The sequence below is a fragment of the Phoca vitulina genome, unplaced genomic scaffold, assembly GCF_004348235.1.
Source record: "Phoca vitulina isolate PV1807 unplaced genomic scaffold, GSC_HSeal_1.0 scaffold7, whole genome shotgun sequence".
NCBI lineage: Eukaryota > Metazoa > Chordata > Mammalia > Carnivora > Phocidae > Phoca > Phoca vitulina.
In genome coordinates, this window is record NW_022589710.1 from 14,917,088 (window position 1) to 14,936,535 (window position 19,448).

The 19,448-nt window shown below is 36.2% G+C and overlaps 1 protein-coding gene across 1 annotated transcript in view; it reads right to left on the reverse strand.

The window, feature by feature from the left end:
- Positions 1 to 1,266: 1,266 nt before the first annotated feature.
- The window catches only part of FBXO33 (F-box protein 33), a 34,677-nt gene continuing 16,495 nt past the window's right edge, over positions 1,267 to 19,448 (reverse strand). The window contains exons 2-4 of the mRNA XM_032405000.1: positions 6,356 to 6,466; positions 5,129 to 5,814; positions 1,267 to 3,316 (exon numbers count right to left, since the gene is read on the reverse strand). Of these exons, the coding sequence (XP_032260891.1) occupies positions 3,045 to 3,316; positions 5,129 to 5,814; positions 6,356 to 6,466 (1,069 nt within the window). The 3' untranslated portion in view covers positions 1,267 to 3,044. The remainder of the gene's footprint in view (positions 3,317 to 5,128; positions 5,815 to 6,355; positions 6,467 to 19,448) is intronic.

The following is a 19,448-nucleotide window of genomic DNA, read 5'->3' on the forward strand; positions in this document are numbered from 1 at the left end:
CACTGTCCTTCCCAAGACCCACCCCACCAACTCCTTACCTTCTTTATTCCTAGGGTAGTGGGGGAAATGGGGAAACAGTTTTAGCTATGTAAATCTCATATAATTTAGTAAGCTATGTTTTGAAAATATTTTATTTAATACATTTGTTCAGAGAGGATCTTATGTATGTCTCTGAGCTGTTAGGTCAACAGTTAAAACTTTTAGGGAAGAATCAGAGTTTTAGATAACCAAGTCCAATCCCTCATTTTACCGATGAGGAAACTGAAGCTCAGGGGAGAGTCTGCTTATGTAGCATTAGAGCTTACAGTATAATAGATGCTGAGCCTCCCAGTTTAGTGCTTTACTATACCAACCTTCACTTGTGTACTATTCATATATGTTAGTAGACTTTCTTTTTTCATATATTTTGGGTACTGTTTTTGTATTTTAAATAATAAACATGTTGATTCATTCAAAAGAGATATGCCTAGAAAACAAGGAAGCAGTAGGTATAATGACAGTTGCTTGTGAACACTAGATTATTCCAAGGTGAGGAGGCAGTGTCTGGAAGAAGAGTGAGTGTCTGGAATGATTAAGGATAGATGAAGGAAAAGAGCCATTTTCTATCTTATAACTGATAGCTGTTTGTCTCAACAACCAAGAACAGAGATTACAAAGCCAAACTAAAGCAATATAGGGGTTTATGAACTGTTTAATACGGGCATACTGAAGTATTTTTGCATCCAGTATAGGAACTGTAAAAAGTTCTTATAGTCTATAAATTATGTTTTACCATATCAATAATGTTCTAAATGTATAATACACTTGGGTTTTGTGCTAACCAGTCTGTTTGCTTTTAAGCTTGTATTTTGCCAAAGTTAGTTAAAAAAATTAAAACCCTTCAAACTATTTAACCTAAGACTTTTTTTTTTTTTAAAGATTTATTTATTTGAGAGAGAGAGAAAGCGTGTGAGCGGGGGGGGGGAGGGGCAAAGGGAGAGGGAGAGAGAATCTCAAGCAGACTCCCCACTGAGCATGGAGCCCGACTTGGGGCTCAGTCTCATGACCTGAGATCACGACCTGAGCTGAAATCAAGAGTCAGATGCTTAACTGACTGCACCACCCAGGTGCCCCTAACCTAGGACTTTTTATGAAATATTCCCAAATTTCAGCTTTGCTGCACCAGACTACAACAGTAGCTTACATGATTACACATGATATAAGGATTATTACAGTTTAACACTCAAAGTTTTCATGCTTTGTATACAATAAAATATATTACAATGGTCACTTTTTAATGCTTTATTCATTGATTAAAAGAATATACATTTAACATAAACCATTCAACATCAGTCATCAGGTCAAACATTCAGCTGGTTTCCTTACAGTTTCTGTCAGGATTTATTTTATCTGATCACATTTATAAGATAAAATCTCACCACATCTGGCATTTACACACACTGTGCCAGTGGATTCACACTACTGATGTACATATAAAATCCTCATGGTATGTGCTCACTGGAGACAAAACAGTGCACACCTGTCAAAAGGTCATTTTAATATAAGATGGTAAAACCATTTGTAAAATACATATAAACTTTTTCCATAAATAGAATCATATCTGGACATCTGTTGCATAAATTGTGTTTCCAAAGCTTACAATAGAGCAGCCAGGTCTCAGCACTGCTGGGCACCCACGTTGGCTACTTACTTTATTATTGCAGACTGTCCTTTAACATTAAATGCACAACATTCGTACCACTTAAAACTGGGGTCAGGTGGAAGTCTCACAGAGACCACGTCTGTACCGCGGTTGCCCTGAAACAGTTAAGTCGGCTTTTAAAGCCTCTCAGATATAACAAGGTTTTAAAACATACTTCATGGAATGTTCTTCATGTATCATAGCAGCTCATACCTGTGATAGAACAAGCTTTCAGTTTTTCCTTTCTTTCCTTTACATTCACTATTCACAGTGAAACAGGTGCATGGTTTTTTTTTCTTTTTTTTTTGTTTTGTTTTTTCAGAGTTCTGAGGTTGCTGACTGAGCCACAGCACAGCTGTGTACCACAGGTCGAAATTCGACCTTAAATATTACAATCTAGCAGTATCTGGCTGGCCAGAGTGGGCCGGCCCCTGCCAGCATGTGGGCACTTCTTCAGTTAAGTCTATTCTTTGGCAGCTGACACGCGCGCTGACAGAGAAAAATCCAGTGACTCGTTGCTAGGGATTTCACGACTAATGTGTGTTTGCAAGCATGTGTGTTTACAACTGTGTTTTTTTATTTTCTCTTAAGGAGGTTTTTACCCTGGAATACAGTTTCTTCCTCCACTATTTGAAATCTGGGCTAAAAAGCTAACTTGAATGTATAATGTAATTGATGAATAAAATTATGTCAGATGTAGTTTTAAAAAAAGTCTAACAATTTGAGTATTCATGTTTATGTAAATGCATTTTTTTAAAAAAAGGATTAAGCAGTGTTCTAACCTAGTACTATACAAAATTCAGAATGGTAATTGGTGATATCAACTATTATATATGTAATGAAAGTTAAAGTCTTGGCTTTTCTGTTAGAGAGAACTCATTTGGGATCATACTATCCTCCCTTCTTCCATTTCAAATAAAAATTAATGAAATGCTATCAGAAGCATGAATGCAGTGCATTGCATACAAATCCACCAGGCTATGGATATATATCTATATATGTATAAAAATATTTTGGCTCCTGAGCTCTGAACTCTGACACACAAAGAATAAAAACATCAAAAGGCAGAGTAACTCAGTGAAAAATAAAGTTAGCCAGCAACCTCAGACAACCTTCGGTTGTATATCCTTAAGGTGTGATAACAAGTCCATTAACCGTGAAAGCCCTACACATTGTCACTTTGAACTTCTAAACCAATACCCGACTACGTTCTTTGATCAAGAAGTAGAATATACATATATAATTCTATAAAGCTAATACTGATTAAACACAGCACAAAGGGATTAATGCACACTACTAAAAAAAAACATAATAGGACCCTACTTGCATATGTAACCACAGGAATTGTACATTTAAAAAAAAGCTAAATGTCTTCGCTGAAGCTTTGCATCTCTCTGTAAAAATGACGATTTGGTTCAGTGAAGACACTGAGTGATTCGATGTCCATGACAGCGTGCCAAGGTTGACCCAGGCCCAGGGATACCTGCTCAATAAGGTTATGCACTGGATCCACATCCTGGTCGGCCAGTTCACCTTGGTCAAAATCAATGCTTTCTTCAGTGACTTCAAGTACTTTTAGATCAGAGCCACGAAGACGAGCAATGGCAATGAGGTTGTGCGCCCACACTGTGTAACCTTCAAAATAAACCAAAGACAAGCACTGTCATTTCCTTGCATTTTATTTTATCTATTTGATAAGCTAGTCTTTTCCACAAACTTGTATCTCACTGACCACTTTGGTCCTTTTCTTTTAAAAATATACTGAGATTGGAAAAGGAAGTATGATTGTTTAGCTCAAAAAAAAAAAAAAAAAAAAAAAGACTAAGTTTGATATTGTTTCCAACATCACTGTGGCTGGTGAATTGGTAGGTGCTATAATCCTATTCCGATATCAGTACATTTAGTAAGATTGAAGACATTTAAAGTAAAACTTTATAGCTTTGGATAGTGCTGTATCATAAACAAATTTTTATTTCATATATGTATCCATTAATGATACATAGGAAACTTATTTTTAGTGAGTAAAAAATCCTCTCCTATGATGCTTCACAGTCCAAAGTTAAGAACTGACACTTTAAACTGTTAATTGCCAGTAGAAAATATGTAAAGTATAAAACAGTCATGGATTACCTCTGGGAATGAATAAAGGGGAATGGGTACAGGGGCTTCAGCTGTATCTAATATCTTATTTCTTAAAATAAAAGCTTAGATTGGCTGAAATTAACCTTTAATATATAGTGTTGTGTAATCTTATAACAAGTTGAAATGCATTTCTTTGCTGCTACCTCTGATGACTGGCCAAATTATAAAGCAAAACTTGAAAAGCAAGACGCACACTTTCCTGCACTAATGCAGGCTAAAAAATTAATTTAAAAAATAAGGAAACACAACTAATAGAGTTTAAGACATTCGTATAGTCTATTTTGTATTCTTTTTTTTTTTTTTTAATTTTTTATTTGACAGCGAGAGACACAGCGAGAGAGGGAACACAAGCAGGGGGAGTGGGAGAGGGAGAAGCAGGCTTCCCGCTGAGCAGGGAGCCCGATGCGGGGCTCGATCCCAGGACCCCGGGATCATGACCTGAGCCGAAGGCAGACGCTTAACGACTGAGCCACCCAGGCGCCCCTAGTCTATTTTGTATTCTGTAAATATCTTACATGTTCCAGAAAAGGAAGTAAAATGTTCTTCTAACTTGTCAGAATAGCAACTCTCTCTAAATGAGAATAGTTTACATTAAGATGAAAGGCACCAGTAAGAAAAAAGCATATACCCAATCAATGGAATCATCATTTAAAAAAATATACAAATTAATGTTAATATCTAGAATCTAGAAGATGAGGCAGCAAGCAAGAAAGAAATCATACTTTCTCTTCATTCTGTATTATGTTTTTAAGAGATCTTGTGATTAGAGGAAGAAATACATCTACTGCAAGTAGATATGTTTTCTTCGATAGATCAATTAATTTCAAATGCCATTCTCATGAAATACCATCAATCACATGGTGGAAGAAAAAAGTAACACGGAAGCTGGAGCAAGAACACTTAAGAGTAGAGGGACGCCTGGGTGGCTCAGTCGGTTAAGCGTCTGCCTTCGGCTCAGGTCATGATCCCATGGTCCTGGGATCGAGTCCCACATTGGGCTCCTGCTCAGCAGGGAGCCTGCTTCTCCCTCTGCCTGCCACTCTCCCTGCTTGTGCTCTCTCTCTCTGACAAATAAATAAAAAAAAATCTTAAAAAAAAAAAAAAAAAAAAAACACTTAGAGCTATAGCAATATGACTTTCTACTTGTTAAGTGGTATATCTTATAAATTATTAAAAAGTATAAAAACCTGCATTTCAGCTTTTTAGATTACTCAACACTATAAATGTCATTGCTATCTTTTTACTGGTTTAAAATATTTTAGATGTAATATAAATAACAAATTAAACTGAGCAAAAATCACCTACCGTGAATTGCCAGAAGAGAGAGCTTTGTGCACCTCCATGCTAATAAAACCAATGGATCTTCATTTCGGTTGTCACTAAGATCTGGAAAACCAGACGTGTCAATTACATCATTCATTAATATAAAATGAGTGAGGAACTTATCATACTGCCTGGATATAAGATCAACAATAGCTCCTGAAACACAAGTGATGTAGCTGTCAAAATGAATCCTCTCTAGTGGTATACCGGGTTTCAGAATCTTTAACATATCTTCACTTTTGATATCAAAGGCCATTATGTAGACCCGAAGGCTGGTGCTCTTCCGTGACAAGGCTTTCCAATGCTCATCATTTGGCATGTTGTCCAGAGACTTGTGCATCACGGAGACATTGTGGACCAGGAGAGACAGTCGCTGCAAAGGCACATGGTTGCTATCGGTTAAGACTCTTGCCATCTCAGCTGTAAAGTCACAGAAATCCAGGGCAAGTGAGCGCAGATTCACGAATCGCTCTAGTTCGACTGTGGTGATAAGGGTGCTGTTACCAGGAATATTGTTGTCCAGCAAGCTCAGGTGCTCCATGGTGTTGGCAACAGAGTTTGAGAGAGATGACAGTGATGTTGGGGTTACTATTTCCAGCATAAACCCACAGGACAGCCATTTCAGTTGCCTACTATTACTCAGTATTTCTTCGAACAGCTGCTGAATTCTGTATGGAAAACACATGCCACAACGATCCTGTTAACATTTAGTGCTAATCTTTTAACACCGACTTTTGAAACTGGGCAGTGAAATGGCATGCAATGTTGAGATCCATTTTCTCTCAGTTAATTTCTAACCAACCCACAAGTAATATTATCATAAATACCATTAAAATTCACATTCAAATATAATGAATAAACTGTATCAGACCCATGGATATATTAATCATATAAAAATACGTTCTTCACCCAAGGAAAGGAGCATTTTGTACCAGTATGGTAGAAAAGACTGATGATATGCAATTTATGTTACAGTGAAGGCAAGCAGAAAAATAACAGTTTTAAATAGCAATAATTATCCAGCAAATTCTCTGTCTTAAAGATTTATAATGTGGAATAGCATATTTCATAGGTAAAACATTTCCAATTTACAGGACATATGTTCTTTTTAGAAAAAATACTACTCTTCTGATTGTATCTTACAATTTCTCAGAAAAAAACTAAAATTATTATTAGTATAAGCCCCCTTCCACTAACTATGTAACTTACTGTTTAATTTTTTTGCCATCAGGATCCACCTTGCTGAGGTATGTATTTGACAAACTTCCTTGCTGTTGTAGAACACTTATGTCTCCAAAAAGGCTAAACTTCTGGAGGTTCCTACAAGAAAAGTAATTTAAAATAACTAATATATAAAAATATAAATACTAAAAATAGAAATGTAGAAGGGATATCTACAAAAGTTTCTACCTTATAACTCACTTAAAATCCACTTAAGTACTTTCAGATTGCTTTTTACATACAATGAAAAACAACATAATACAGGAGAAATAGCAAAAGCTTTATAGAATGAGGACTGAGGTATAAAGCTTAGTTCAGGAACTCAGTATTTTAATGACCATGGAAAAATGTTCATGCATTGTTTCCCTGATTTTATTCAGTTGTCTATGTTCTCTTGCATGTAACTCAGCTTCTTTGAGATGATTACCTTGAATTATTTGTCAGGCAATTCATCTCTATTTCCTTGGGGTTGGTTACGGGAACTTTATTAGTTTCCTTTGGTGGTTCCATGTTTGCCTGATAATTTTAATGATCCATGTAGCCTGGAATTGGTGTCTGAATTTGGAGGAACAAACATCTCTTCGAATTTCTGTAGGTTTCTGCGGGTAAAGATCTCCTCCTATTGGGTCTCCAGACTGATGAGACTGCCTCTAGGACCACAGTCAAGTTAGGCTGAGGCCAGGTCACATGGCTGCTGCTGGGCCTGCACTGGGGTCTATGGTTTGTGGACCCCATTACCAGACACTTGGTGTCTGATCTCTTGGCGGACAGGATTGCCTCTGAGTCCTTGGTCAGTAGGGCTGGTGCTGGGACAAGGTCTGCTGTTAGGTCCGCAGACAGCTGGCCTGTTACTAGGTGTGTGGGCAGGAGTGGTTTCTGCTAGATCCCTGGGAAGGACCCTGTTCTGCCCCTGGGTGGGTCCCAGGGAGGGCAGGAGTGCCCAGGATTACAGCTGGGAGGGGCTAGAACTGAGTGTCAGGGTTGTTTCAGGGTCCAGAGCTGGGACCAGATTCTGCAGACCTGTCTCCGGGGGCACTGACAGGTATGCCATCTGCTGGGTTTCTAGATGTGTGCGACTGCCCTAAACCATGGCTGAGTGAGGACGGAGTTGGTTCACAGGGCTGCTTCAGGATCCATTTAGACCAATGTTGGTGGGTTTGCCCTGGGGCACAAATAGGTATCTCCCAATAGGTTCCTGGGCAAGTAGGAATGCTCCTGGATCATAGCTGTACACAAACTTGAATTTTGTATTGCCTTGATTAAAAATCCCTAAGGGATCACACCCCTACTGGCTATAAGAAAAAGGCAAATGGCTAGCTTGATACAATGAGAGACTTCAAAATGTGGTTCAAAAAAACCTATACTGGGCTACTTACTATTTTTTTTTTTAAGGCTTTATTTATTTAACAGAGAGAGACAGAGCGAGAGAGTTCGGAACACAAGCAGGGGGAGTGGGAGAGGGAGAAGCAGGCTTCCTGGGGAGCAGGGAGCCCAATGCGGGGCTCGATCCCAGGACCCTGGGATCATGACCTGAGCCGAAGGCAGATGCTTAACGACTGAGCCACCCAGGTGCCTCTACTTACTATTTTTTAAATGTAATATTATTCACTCTCCTGGTCTGCCTGGTAAATCTCTATTCAGCCTTCTATACCTGAATGCCACCTACTCTACTAAAGTCTTTTCTGAGTCCATTCTCTCAGCCTCTCTAGATTTAGCCATTCCATGGGACTTTGTAAAATGCTTTTATTAAACTAATATGCTTTACTGTGATTTGTTACCTAACTTTCTCATGAGAGGGGTAAACTCCTGTTTCTTATAATAGTTTTTGGCACAAGACAGGTGTTCAATGAGTATTTGTTAAACAAATGAATACTTTGGGAAGGTAAGTTCAAGAGTTACCTAGATAGAAATTGTAATCAAGACCATAATATAAATGAGAACAATGGGAAATAGATACATAAGGGGAGGTGGGCCTGGGATAGATTTTGGAAAGATAATCACATCATATGGAGCATTATTTTAAGGGCAATGTTTTCAATTAAAAAAAAGTTTTCTTCTGGATACATCTATGTAAAGGGAAATTAAAGATGAGTTTATGAGTACTGACAGCTATTCCAAATAATTATGTCCTCCATTACTGTGACTGTGTTTCTTAATCAGGAGTTCTTTTATGAAATAGAGAACTAAATCTGCCTTAAAGGGGAAAAAAAGACTAAGTAAAAGGTTAGCACCTCAAAGGGCTTAGAAACACTTCTTCATATATTTCCACAGAATAGTAAGGCGATAAATACCAGGTGAGTAGAAAATATTTCACTAAATTTACTACCAAGATGCCCCCATAAAAGTATTTAAATTTATTATTTATAAAAAGATATTGATAAAAAATTTTTTCACAAATAAAAAGACTTTTTAAGGGACCCATGATAGATGGGGACCAACCTGAATTAATTTTTTTTTTTTTAAGATTTTATCTATTTATTTTACAGAGAGACAGAGTGAGAGAGGGAACACAAGCGGGGGGGGGGGGGGGGGGGAGGGAGAAGCAGGCTTCCCGCAGAGCAGGAAGCCCGATGTGGGGCTCGATCCCAGGACCCTGGGATCATGACCTGAGCTGAAGGCAGATGCTTAACGACTGAGCCACCCAGGCGCCCCACCAACCTGAATTATTAATATCATAGTAGTAATATTCTTCCTATCATATTCTAAATCTGCATCATTCAATATAGGAAATATAGCTACTAAATACTTGAAATGTGGGTAGTCAGAACTGAGATGTGCTCTAAGTAGAATCATGAACACTACATCAAAAACTAATGATGTAAAAATAAAATAAAAATAATAAAAATAATACATTTAAAAGACTTAGTACAAAAAAATATAAAATCTCATTAAATTTTTTATATTGATCACATAATGAAAAGGTAATACTTGGATATATTGGGTTAAATATATTAAAACTAATCTCATCATTTCTTTTTACTTTTTAATGTGGCTACTAGAAAAATTTAAATTACGTGTGTGGTCTATTTTGTATTTTTATTGAACAGTGCTGCTCTAAAGAATATAATGTACATATTCTAGTTTTCTGGTGAGCTTCATTTAAAAACATACTGTCATCAGCAGAAATATAATTAAGAGTATATATAGCTAATACTACTGTTCTTATGGTTAAAATATTTAGTAGAAGGTCCACACTATTTTTCAGCTTTCTTTCTTTCTAACTCTTAAGACCAATGACTAGTTTTTAACTATAAAAAAGTAGGAATTGACTTCAGAAAATGTTTTCCATAATTAAAAAAATATCCTACAATCCCAAACATATCTTGATTATACTGCTAATGTATGTTGCAGATATTATAAAGTACACATAGAAAAACACAGTCTTCCCCCATTTCTCCCATTAACTCAAATACAAACCAAATCCATCACTTGAAAAAAAAGTACAAATGATCAAGAAGACAACCATTTTGAATGAATGGAGCAAATAAACTCACCTTTCTTCACCTGTGATGTCATTTCTGACTTTCCATTTACTGTAACTCATTTATTTTGAAGACATCATATTTAATTTCCACTGTCTGTATCTCAGACCTGGAAAAATGCAGCCTGCCAGCTATGACTGATTCAAAAGCAAATCCTCCCATAGGAGAGAGGAATCCTCATTTTCTTATTCTCTTGAGAGAAACAGGAATGGAAAAACATATAGGCAGGGGAAATGAAATTAACCATGGATTATATATTTCTTCTAAAGGGCAATTTTTCTCCACTTATTTAGTATAATAAGGCCCAGAGAATTTAGGATGACTACGCTGGTGTTTATTTTTTTAGTTTTCCCAAACATTTTAATCTATATCACTGGCATCAGGTCTGGATGTTCCTTTTTTCCTGCATTGTGGTGTCCCGGCTACAGTGGAGAGAGAGATCATCCACATTCTCCAGGAGATCTATCCTCTCTTCTGTCCTCTAATCTCCTCTTTTTCTACTACTTCAATTCTTTTAGTCCAAAAACTTCCTTAAGTATAATATCAAAGACCCCTACTTATCAAGGTGCCACAACAGAACAGGGAGTTAATTTAATGAACTGTGGTTTTAATTTTGCTGTACTGTATGTGGTAAATAAAGAACACCTATCTCCTAATGATGGAATATAAAAGTCCTCATAAATTAAAAAAACAAGAGCAGAAGAGTGGTCTTTCACAATCATGGCTAATAGCCAAGACTATTAACAAAGTTTTGACATTTTGGCAATTCTTGGCATAATGGTGACTGTATCTCCATCATAGTTACTAGCATTTAAAATTAAAAGTAGAGTTTAATAAAACATTGCCCCAATTAATTTGTTTCACAGCTGTTATTTAGATTTACTGAATATAAAACAAAAGTTTTTCTACCTCAGCTTTCCTTTTCAACTGTGACTAAGATATTCTTGCAATGTCATTTTCCTAAGCACCTAAATTTTATTGACAAGCAGCACCGAATTTCTTCAGCTACTCAGCAATTTAAAAATCCTTATCATTCAGACCACAACTCAGTGCTTCCGTATGTAATCAAATAACCTAGATAATATTACCCAAAAATGAACTTCACAGTTCCACTACAAAATTGTGTATGAAAGATTTTGTCCATTAATTTTAAGTCCCATATCACACTTATCCCTCTCCAGTCCAATAGCTTTCCCTAGCTGGAATCTATTTACCAAGTAATGCTCATTGCTAAGCTCACACTGTTAAGTAATGATGCTCAAAAGTGTTAAATATCACATTTGCTTGGCACAAATATTTAAGTATTTATAATTCTTTTTCATATACTATCCACACTGGTCTGAATGAAGTACTTAGTGTCACTTATTGAGACAATCAACATAAACCACATTATAATCAGCAAGAATAATGTTATCCAGATTTTTAAAGAGTTGCTCAGGAGAAATAAAAGTAGTGTGGAAAGAACAATGAGTGAGAAATCAAGTGTCCAAAATGCAAAAAAATCCACTGACTGCAGTTTTCTTATTTGTGAAATAAAAGTTTTTAAATTACTTAAAAAGACAAAAACCTATCACATTAGCAACCCTAATTTCTTCTAAATATGATACTTTAGTCATGTTATTTGAAATCTTGCACACAAAAGTAGGTAAAAGGAGAAGCAAAATTAAGTACATTTATGTTAGGGCCAACACCTAATTTATTTTGGGCCTAGAGTGCTGAGTGTCAATTTTGTTGGCAAGTCTTCAGATTCTAAGAAAAGCACTTTTCTATCAGAAATGTCACTTTTCAACCAACCCAAGTCACAGCTATCAACCACCACCACCACAAAAAAAAATGTAAGTTATAAGGAGTTTCCCAGTTTTTGGTGGAAATAAAAATGTTTTACTTTGGAATTTTTTTTTTTTTAAGATTTTTTATTTATTTGATAGAGAGAGATACAGCGAGAGAGGGAACACAAGCAGGGGGAGTGGAAGAGGAAGAAGCAGGCTTCCCACTGAGCAGGGAGCCCGATGTGGGGCTCGATCCCAGGACCCTGAGACCATGACCTGAGCCGAAGGCAGACGCTTAACCGACTGAGCCACCCAGGCGCCCCACTTTAAGTGGTTTTTATGCTGTTTTGGTATTGTTCACATTAGCTCACAAGGTAATCTTAATTTAGGATTTTTAAAAGACAATTTACTTTTATATTTTCACACTGTATTTTTTGGTAAAACCATTTTTTTAAGAAGATTTTTATTTATTTTATTGAGAGAGATAATGATAGCAAGAGAGCATGAGAGGGGGGAGAGTCAGAGGGAGAAGCAGACTCCCTGCTGAGCAGGGAGCCTGATGTGGGACTTCATGTGAGACTCGATCCCGGGACTCCACTATCATGACCTGAGCCGAAGGCAGTTGCTTAAGCAACTGAGCCACCCAGGCACCCTAGTAAAATCTTCATTAACACCTAGGTAAAAATGTAAGCGAATGGGCAAATTTAATTTACATTGTTGGGTTCTTTCACAGATAACTTGGTATATAAGATTAACTTAAGGGGCACCTGGGTGGCTGTTAAGTCGTTAAGCGTCTGCCTTCGGCTCGGGTCGGCTCGGGTTGTGATCCCAGGGTCCTGGGATCAAGCCCTCCATCGGGCTCCCTGCTCCGCGGGAAGCCTGCTTCTCCCTCTCCCTCTCCCCCTGCTTGTGTTCCCTCTCTCGCTGTGTCTCTCTCTGTCAAATAAATAAATATAATCTTTAAAAAAAAAAAAAACTTAATGGAAGTCTTAAGTATTTTATATTTTTATTTGAGAAAACCATTTTATTTGTTGAAGTATAATAAACATACAGTATTATATGAGTTCCAGGTATACAATATAATAATTCGACATTTATATATATTACTTAGTACGCTCATCACAATAAGTGCACTCTTAATCCCCTTTATCTATTTCACCCATCCCCCTACCCACTTGCCCTCTGGCAACCACCAGTTTGTTTTCTGTATTTAAGAGTCTGGGGTTTTTTTTGTTTGTCTTTTTTACTTTGTTCATTTGTTTTGTTTCTTAAATTACACATATTGGTGAAATCATGGTATGTATCTTTCTCTGACTTATTTCACTTTGCATTATACCCTCTAGTTCCCTCTACGTTGTTGCAAATGGCAGATCTCATTCTTTTTTATGGTTGAGTGTGTGTGTGTATCACTTCTTTATCCATTCACCATTGATCGGGGCACCTGAATTGCTTACATGTCTTGGTTATTGTAAAGAATGCTGCAATAAACACAGGGGTGCATGTATCTTTTTGAATTTGTGTTTTCATTTTCTTTGGATAAATATCCAGTAGTGGAATTACTGGATCATATGGTAATTCTATTTTTAATTTTTTAAGGATCTTCCATGCAACAGTACATGAAGGTTCATTTTTCTCCACATGCTCACCGCTTGTTATTTCTTGTCCTTTTGAGTCTAGCCTTTCTGACAGAGGTAAGGTGATTCTCTCATTGTGGTTCTGATTTGCATTTCCCTGATTAGTGACGTTCAGCATCTTTTCATGTGTATCTGTTAGCCACTCGTATGTCTTTGGAGAAATGTCTATTCAGGTCCTCTGCCCATTTTTTCAATTAGATTATTTGGGGTTTTTTTTTTGGTGTTGAGTTGAAGAAGTTCTTTTTATATTTTGAATATTAACCCCTTATCAGATGTATCATTTGAAAATTTCTTCTTCCATACAGTAGGTTGCCTTCTTGTTTTGTTGATGGTTTCTCTGTGTTTTGGTGTAGTCCCAATATTTATTTTTTGTTTTCCTTGCCTGAGAAGACGTATCTTGAAAAATGTTTCTGTGGCTGAAAAGAAATTACTGCCTATGTTTTCTCCTAGGAGTTTTATGGTTTCAGGTCTTACACTTAGGTCTTTAATCCATTTTGAATTTATTTTTGTGTATGCTCTAAGAAAGTGGTCCAGTTTCATTCTTTTGCATGCAGCTGTCAGCTTTCCCAGCACCACTTGCTGAAGAGACTATCTTTTCCCCATTGTATATTCTTGTCCTGCTTTGTTGAAGATTAATTGACCATAAAACCATGGGTTTATTTCTGGGCTCTCTGTCCTGTTCCATTGATCTTATGTCTATTTTTGTGCCAATAGCATACTGTTTGGATTACTACAGCTTTGTACTATATCTTGAATTCTGGGATTGTGATACTTCCAGCTTTGTTATTCTTTCTCCAGATTGCTTTGGCTATTTGGGATCTTTTGTGATTCCATACAAATTTTAGTATTATTTGTTCTAATTTGGTGAAAACTACTGTTGGTGTTTTGATAGGGGTTGCATTATATCTGTAGGTTGCTTTGAGTAGCATGGACATTTTAACAATACTGGCTATTTTCTTTTTAATGAAGAGTCTTCTTGGCTTCTGACTGGAAGCCCTTTGCATATGAAAGTATTTATAAATGCAAAGTACAACAACTAAAGTTGAGGGTCATTTGTTTCAGACTGCAGTTGGGAAATGGGTGGAAAGCATGTAAAACTTAAAATTTTTTTTGTTTTATATTAAGAGTACAGTCATAATTAAATCCTGGCATTTTTAAATCTGATTTTTTTCTTCAAATAAAACCAACTCATTCTTCATGTTATGGACTAATACACAAAGTGTCTGCAATATAAACAATTTTAGGGCTAATCATCCTTTGGGTTATAGAGTTTACTTCTCTGAAACCGAATTGTCAGAAGATGCTTTATTGATATAGTCATCCTTTAGAGAATTTTAAACATACGTGTCTGTGTACACACACACACACACACACACACACACACACACCTATCTTTTAAAATTTATTTTTAGAGCAATTTTAGATTGATAGCAAAACTGATCAGAAAGTACAGATTTCCCATATACTCCTTATCCCCACACATGTATAGCCTCCCCCATTATCAATATCACTCACCAGAATGGTACATTTTTAAGCAAGGATGAACGTACTCTGACACATCATAATCACCCAAAGTCCACAGTGTAACTTAGGGCTCACTCTTAGTGTTGTACATTCTACAGGTTTGGGCAAACGTATAATGACATATATCCATCATTATAATATCGTACACAGTTTTTCATTCTTCTAAAAATCCTTTGTGCTCTGCCTATTCATCTTTCTCTTCTCCCCACCCCTGGCAACCACTGATCTTTTTATTGTCTTCAGTTTTGCTTTTTCCAGAATATCACGTAGTTGGAAATCATACAGTATATAGCCTTTTCAGATTGCCTTCTTTCACTTAGTAATATGCACTTAAGGTTTCTCCATGTCTTTTCATGGCTTAATAGCTCATTTCATTTTAGTGCTAAATAATAATTCCACTGCCTGTACGTACTAAAGTTAATTTATACATTCACCGACTGAAGGACATCTTGATTGTTTCCAAGGTTTGGCAATTATGAATAAAGATGCTATAACCATCTGCGAGCAGGTTTTTGTATGGACATACATTTTCAACTCCTTTTAGTAAATACCAAGTAGGACAACTGCTGGATTGTATGGTTAACAGTATGTTTAGTTTTGTAAGAAACTGCCAACTTTTTTTTTTTTTTTCATAGTAGCTGTACCATTTTGCACTTCCTCTAGCAACAAGAAGAGTTCCTATCACTCCACATCTTTGCCAGTATTTGGTATTGTCAGTATTCTGGATTTTTACCTTTGTAGTGCATGACAGGATTTTGATGATGTGAAAAAATGAACAAGATATAATAATAAAGGAAAAAGGTACAAAACCACACATAGATTATTATTCCAGTTTTGCAAAGATACATCGTATTTGCCAGTGATCATCTCTGGTGAATTTTTTACTTTATTTTTCTTGTATCTTTCTTTTTTTTTTTTTTTAAGATTTTATTTATTTATTTGACAGAGAGATAGAGAGAGAGCACAAGCAGGCAGAGTGGCAGGCAGAGGGAGAGGGAGAAGCAGGCTCTCTGCTGAGCAGGGAGCCGGACGCGGGGCTCGATCCCAGGACCCCAGGATCATGACCTGAGCTGAAGGCAGCCGCTTAACCAACTAAGCCACCCAGGCGCCCCTCTTGTATTTTTCAAATATTCTATTTTACAAACAAATATTACTTAGAATTCACAAAAGAAATTTATTTATTTGAGTATAGGTGACACACAATATTACATTAGTTTCAGGTGTACAACTTAGTGATTTCACAAGTTTATACATTATGCTATGTTTACCACAAGTATAGTTACCACCTGTCCCATTACATCACTATTACAATATCCCTGACTATATTCCTTATGCTCTACTTTTTACCCTTGTGACTTACTCATTCCATAAATGGACTCCTGTATCTCCCTCTCCCCTTCACCCATTTTGCCCAACCCCCTTGCCCCCTCCCCTCTGGCAACCATCAGTTTGTTGTTTGTATTTACTGTTTCTTCATGTACTTCTTTTAGATTCCATTTGTGAGTGGAATCATATGGTATCTTTCTCAGTCTGACTTATTTCACTTAGCATAATACCCCAGGTTCATCCATGTTGTCTCAAATGGCATGATCTCATCCTTTTTTATGGCTGTGTCCTTATCCATTTATTTATGGACACTTCCGTTGCTTCCATTCCTTGGCTACTGTAAATAATGCTGCAATAAACACAGGGGAGCATATATCTATATAGATCTATCTATCTACATATATATTTATCTTCCTCAGGTAAACACCCAATAGTGGAATTATCTGATCATATGGTATTTCTATTTTTAGTATTCTGAGGAACCTCCACACTGTTTTCCACAGTGGCTGTACCAATTCACATTCCCATCAATTGTGCAAGAGGATTCCTTTTTCTCCACATCCTCACCAACACTTGTTGTTCTTGTCTTCTTGATTTTAGCTAGTCTAACAGGTATGAGGTGATATCTCACTGCAGTTTTGGTTTGCATTTCCCTAATTAGTGATGTTGAACATCTTTTCATGTGTCTGTTGGCTGTCTGTATGTCTTTGGAAAAATGTCTATTCAGATCCTCTGCCCATTTTTTAATTGGATTTTTTTTTTTTTTTTTGGTGTTGAGTTGTATTTAGTTCTTTATATATTTTGGGTATTAACCCCTTATCAGATATATCATTTAGAAATACCTTCTCCCATTCAGTAGGTTGTCTTTTTGTTTTCTTGATGGCTTCCTTTGCTGTGCAAAAGCTTTTATTTTGATGTAGTCCCAATAGTTTATTTTTGCCTTTATTCCCTTGCCTTAGGAGATGTATCTAGAAAAATGTTGTTATGGCTGATGTCAGAGAAATTACTACTTGTGTTCTCTTGTAGGATTTTTATGGTTTCTGGTCTCACATTTAGGCCTTTAATTCATTTTGAGTTTATTTTTGTGTATGGTGTAAGAAAGTAGTCCAGTTTCATTCTTTTGCATGTAGATGACCAGTTTTCCCAACATTGTTTGTTGCAAAGACTATCTTTTTTCCCATTGGATGTTCTTTCCTGCTTTGTTGAAGGTTAATTGAGCATATAACTGTGGGTTTATTTATGGGTTTTCTACTCTGTTCCATTGGTCTATGTGTCTATTTTTGTGCCAGTACCATACTGTTTTTACTACAGCTTTGATTTATAACTTGCAGTCTGGAATTATGTACCTCCAGCTTTGTTAATCTTTCTCAGGATTCCTTTTGTGGTTTGATACAAATTTTAGTATTATTCTAGTTCTGTGAAAAATACTGTTGGTATTTTAATAGAGATTGCATTAACTCTGTAGATTGCTTTGGGTAATACAAACATATTGACAATATTAGTTCTTCTAATCCATGAGCTTGGAGTATCTTTCCATTTCTTTGAGTCATTTTCAATTTCTTTCATCAGTGTTTTATAGTTTTTACGGTATAGGTCTTTCACTCACCTCTTTGGTTAAGTTTATTCCTATGTATTTTATTCTTTTTGGTGCAACTGTAAATGGTGCTGTTTTTTTTAAATTTCTCTTTCTGCCACTTCATTGTTAGTGTATAGAAATGCTACCAATTTCTGGGTATTAATTTTATATCCTGCCACTTTACTCAACTCATTTAGTATTTCTAGTAGTTTTTTGATGGAATCTTTAGGATTTTCTATGTATAGCATCATGTTGTCTGCAAGTAGTGACAGTTTAACTTGTTCTTTACCAATATGGATGCCTCATTTTTCTTCTCTGATTGCTATGGCTTGGATTTTTAATACTATGTTGGGAGAAAAGTGGTGAGAGTGGACAACCTTATCTTGTTCCTGACCTTGGAGGGAAAGCTCTCAGTTTTTCACCACTGAGGATGATGTTAGCTGTGGGCTTTTCATATATGGCCTTTATTATGTTGAGGTATGTTCCCTCTAACACTGTTTTGTTGAAAAGTTTTTTTTATCATGAATGGAATTTGAATCTTGTCAAATGCTTTTTCTGCGTCTATTGAAATGATCATATGACTTTTATCCTTCATTTTGTGATATGGTGTATGATGTGATTGATTTGAGAATACTGAACCATCCTTGCATCCTGGGAATACATCTCACCTGATTGTGGTGCATGATCTTTTCAATGTATTGTTGTATGCAGTTTGCTAATATTTTGTGGAGAATATCTGCACCTAGGTTCATCAGGAATACTGGCCTGTAGTTTTCTTTTTCTGTGGTGTCTGTACGGGTTTGGTATTAGAGTAATGCTGGCTTTATAGAATATATTTGGAAATTTTCCTTCCTCTTCTATTTTTTTTTAAATACTCTGAGAATAGGTATTAACTCTTTTTAAAATGTCTGGTAGAATTCGCCTGTGAATCCATGTGGTACTGGACTTTTATTCTTTGATTGTTTTTGAATATTGATTAAATTTCATTACTTGTAATCAGTCTGTTCAGATTTTTTATTTCTTTCTGGTTCAGTTTTGGAAGATTATATGTTTCTAGGAATTTATCCATTTCTTTTAGGCTGTCCAGTTTGTAGGCATATAATTGTTTATAGTATTCACTTACAATCTTTTGTATTTCTGTGGTATGAGTTGTTACTTTTCCTCTCTCATTTCTTTATTTTTTCTCTCATTTCTGATTTTATTTGGGTCCTTTCTCTTTATTTCTTAATGAGTCTGGTTAAGGGTATATCAATCTTGTTTATCTTTTCAAAGAACCAGCTCTTGGTTTCATTGAGGTTTTTGTTTTTAAGTCTCTATGTCATTTACATCTACCATGATCTTTATTATTTCCTTTCTTCTACTCACCTTGGGTTTTGTTCCTCTCTTTCTCGTTCCTTTAGGTGTAAGATTGATCATTTGAGTTTTTTCTTGTTTCTTATTTCTTAGGCCTGTATTCTATATACTTCCCTCTTAGAACTGCTTTTGATGTGTCCCAGAGATTTTGGATCATTGTGTTTTCATTTTCATTTGTCATCATGTATTTTTTGATTTCTTCTTTGATTGTTTCATTGACCCATTGGTTGTTTAGTGTCATGTTGTTTAGTCTCCACTGTATGTGGTTTTCCCTGTTTTTTCCTTGTGATTCATTTCTAGGTTTATACGGATGTGTTGGAAAAGATGTTTGCTATGATTTCAATTTTCTTAAATTTATTGAGACTTGTTTTATGGCCCAATATGTGATCTATTCTGGAGAATGTTCCATTTGCACTT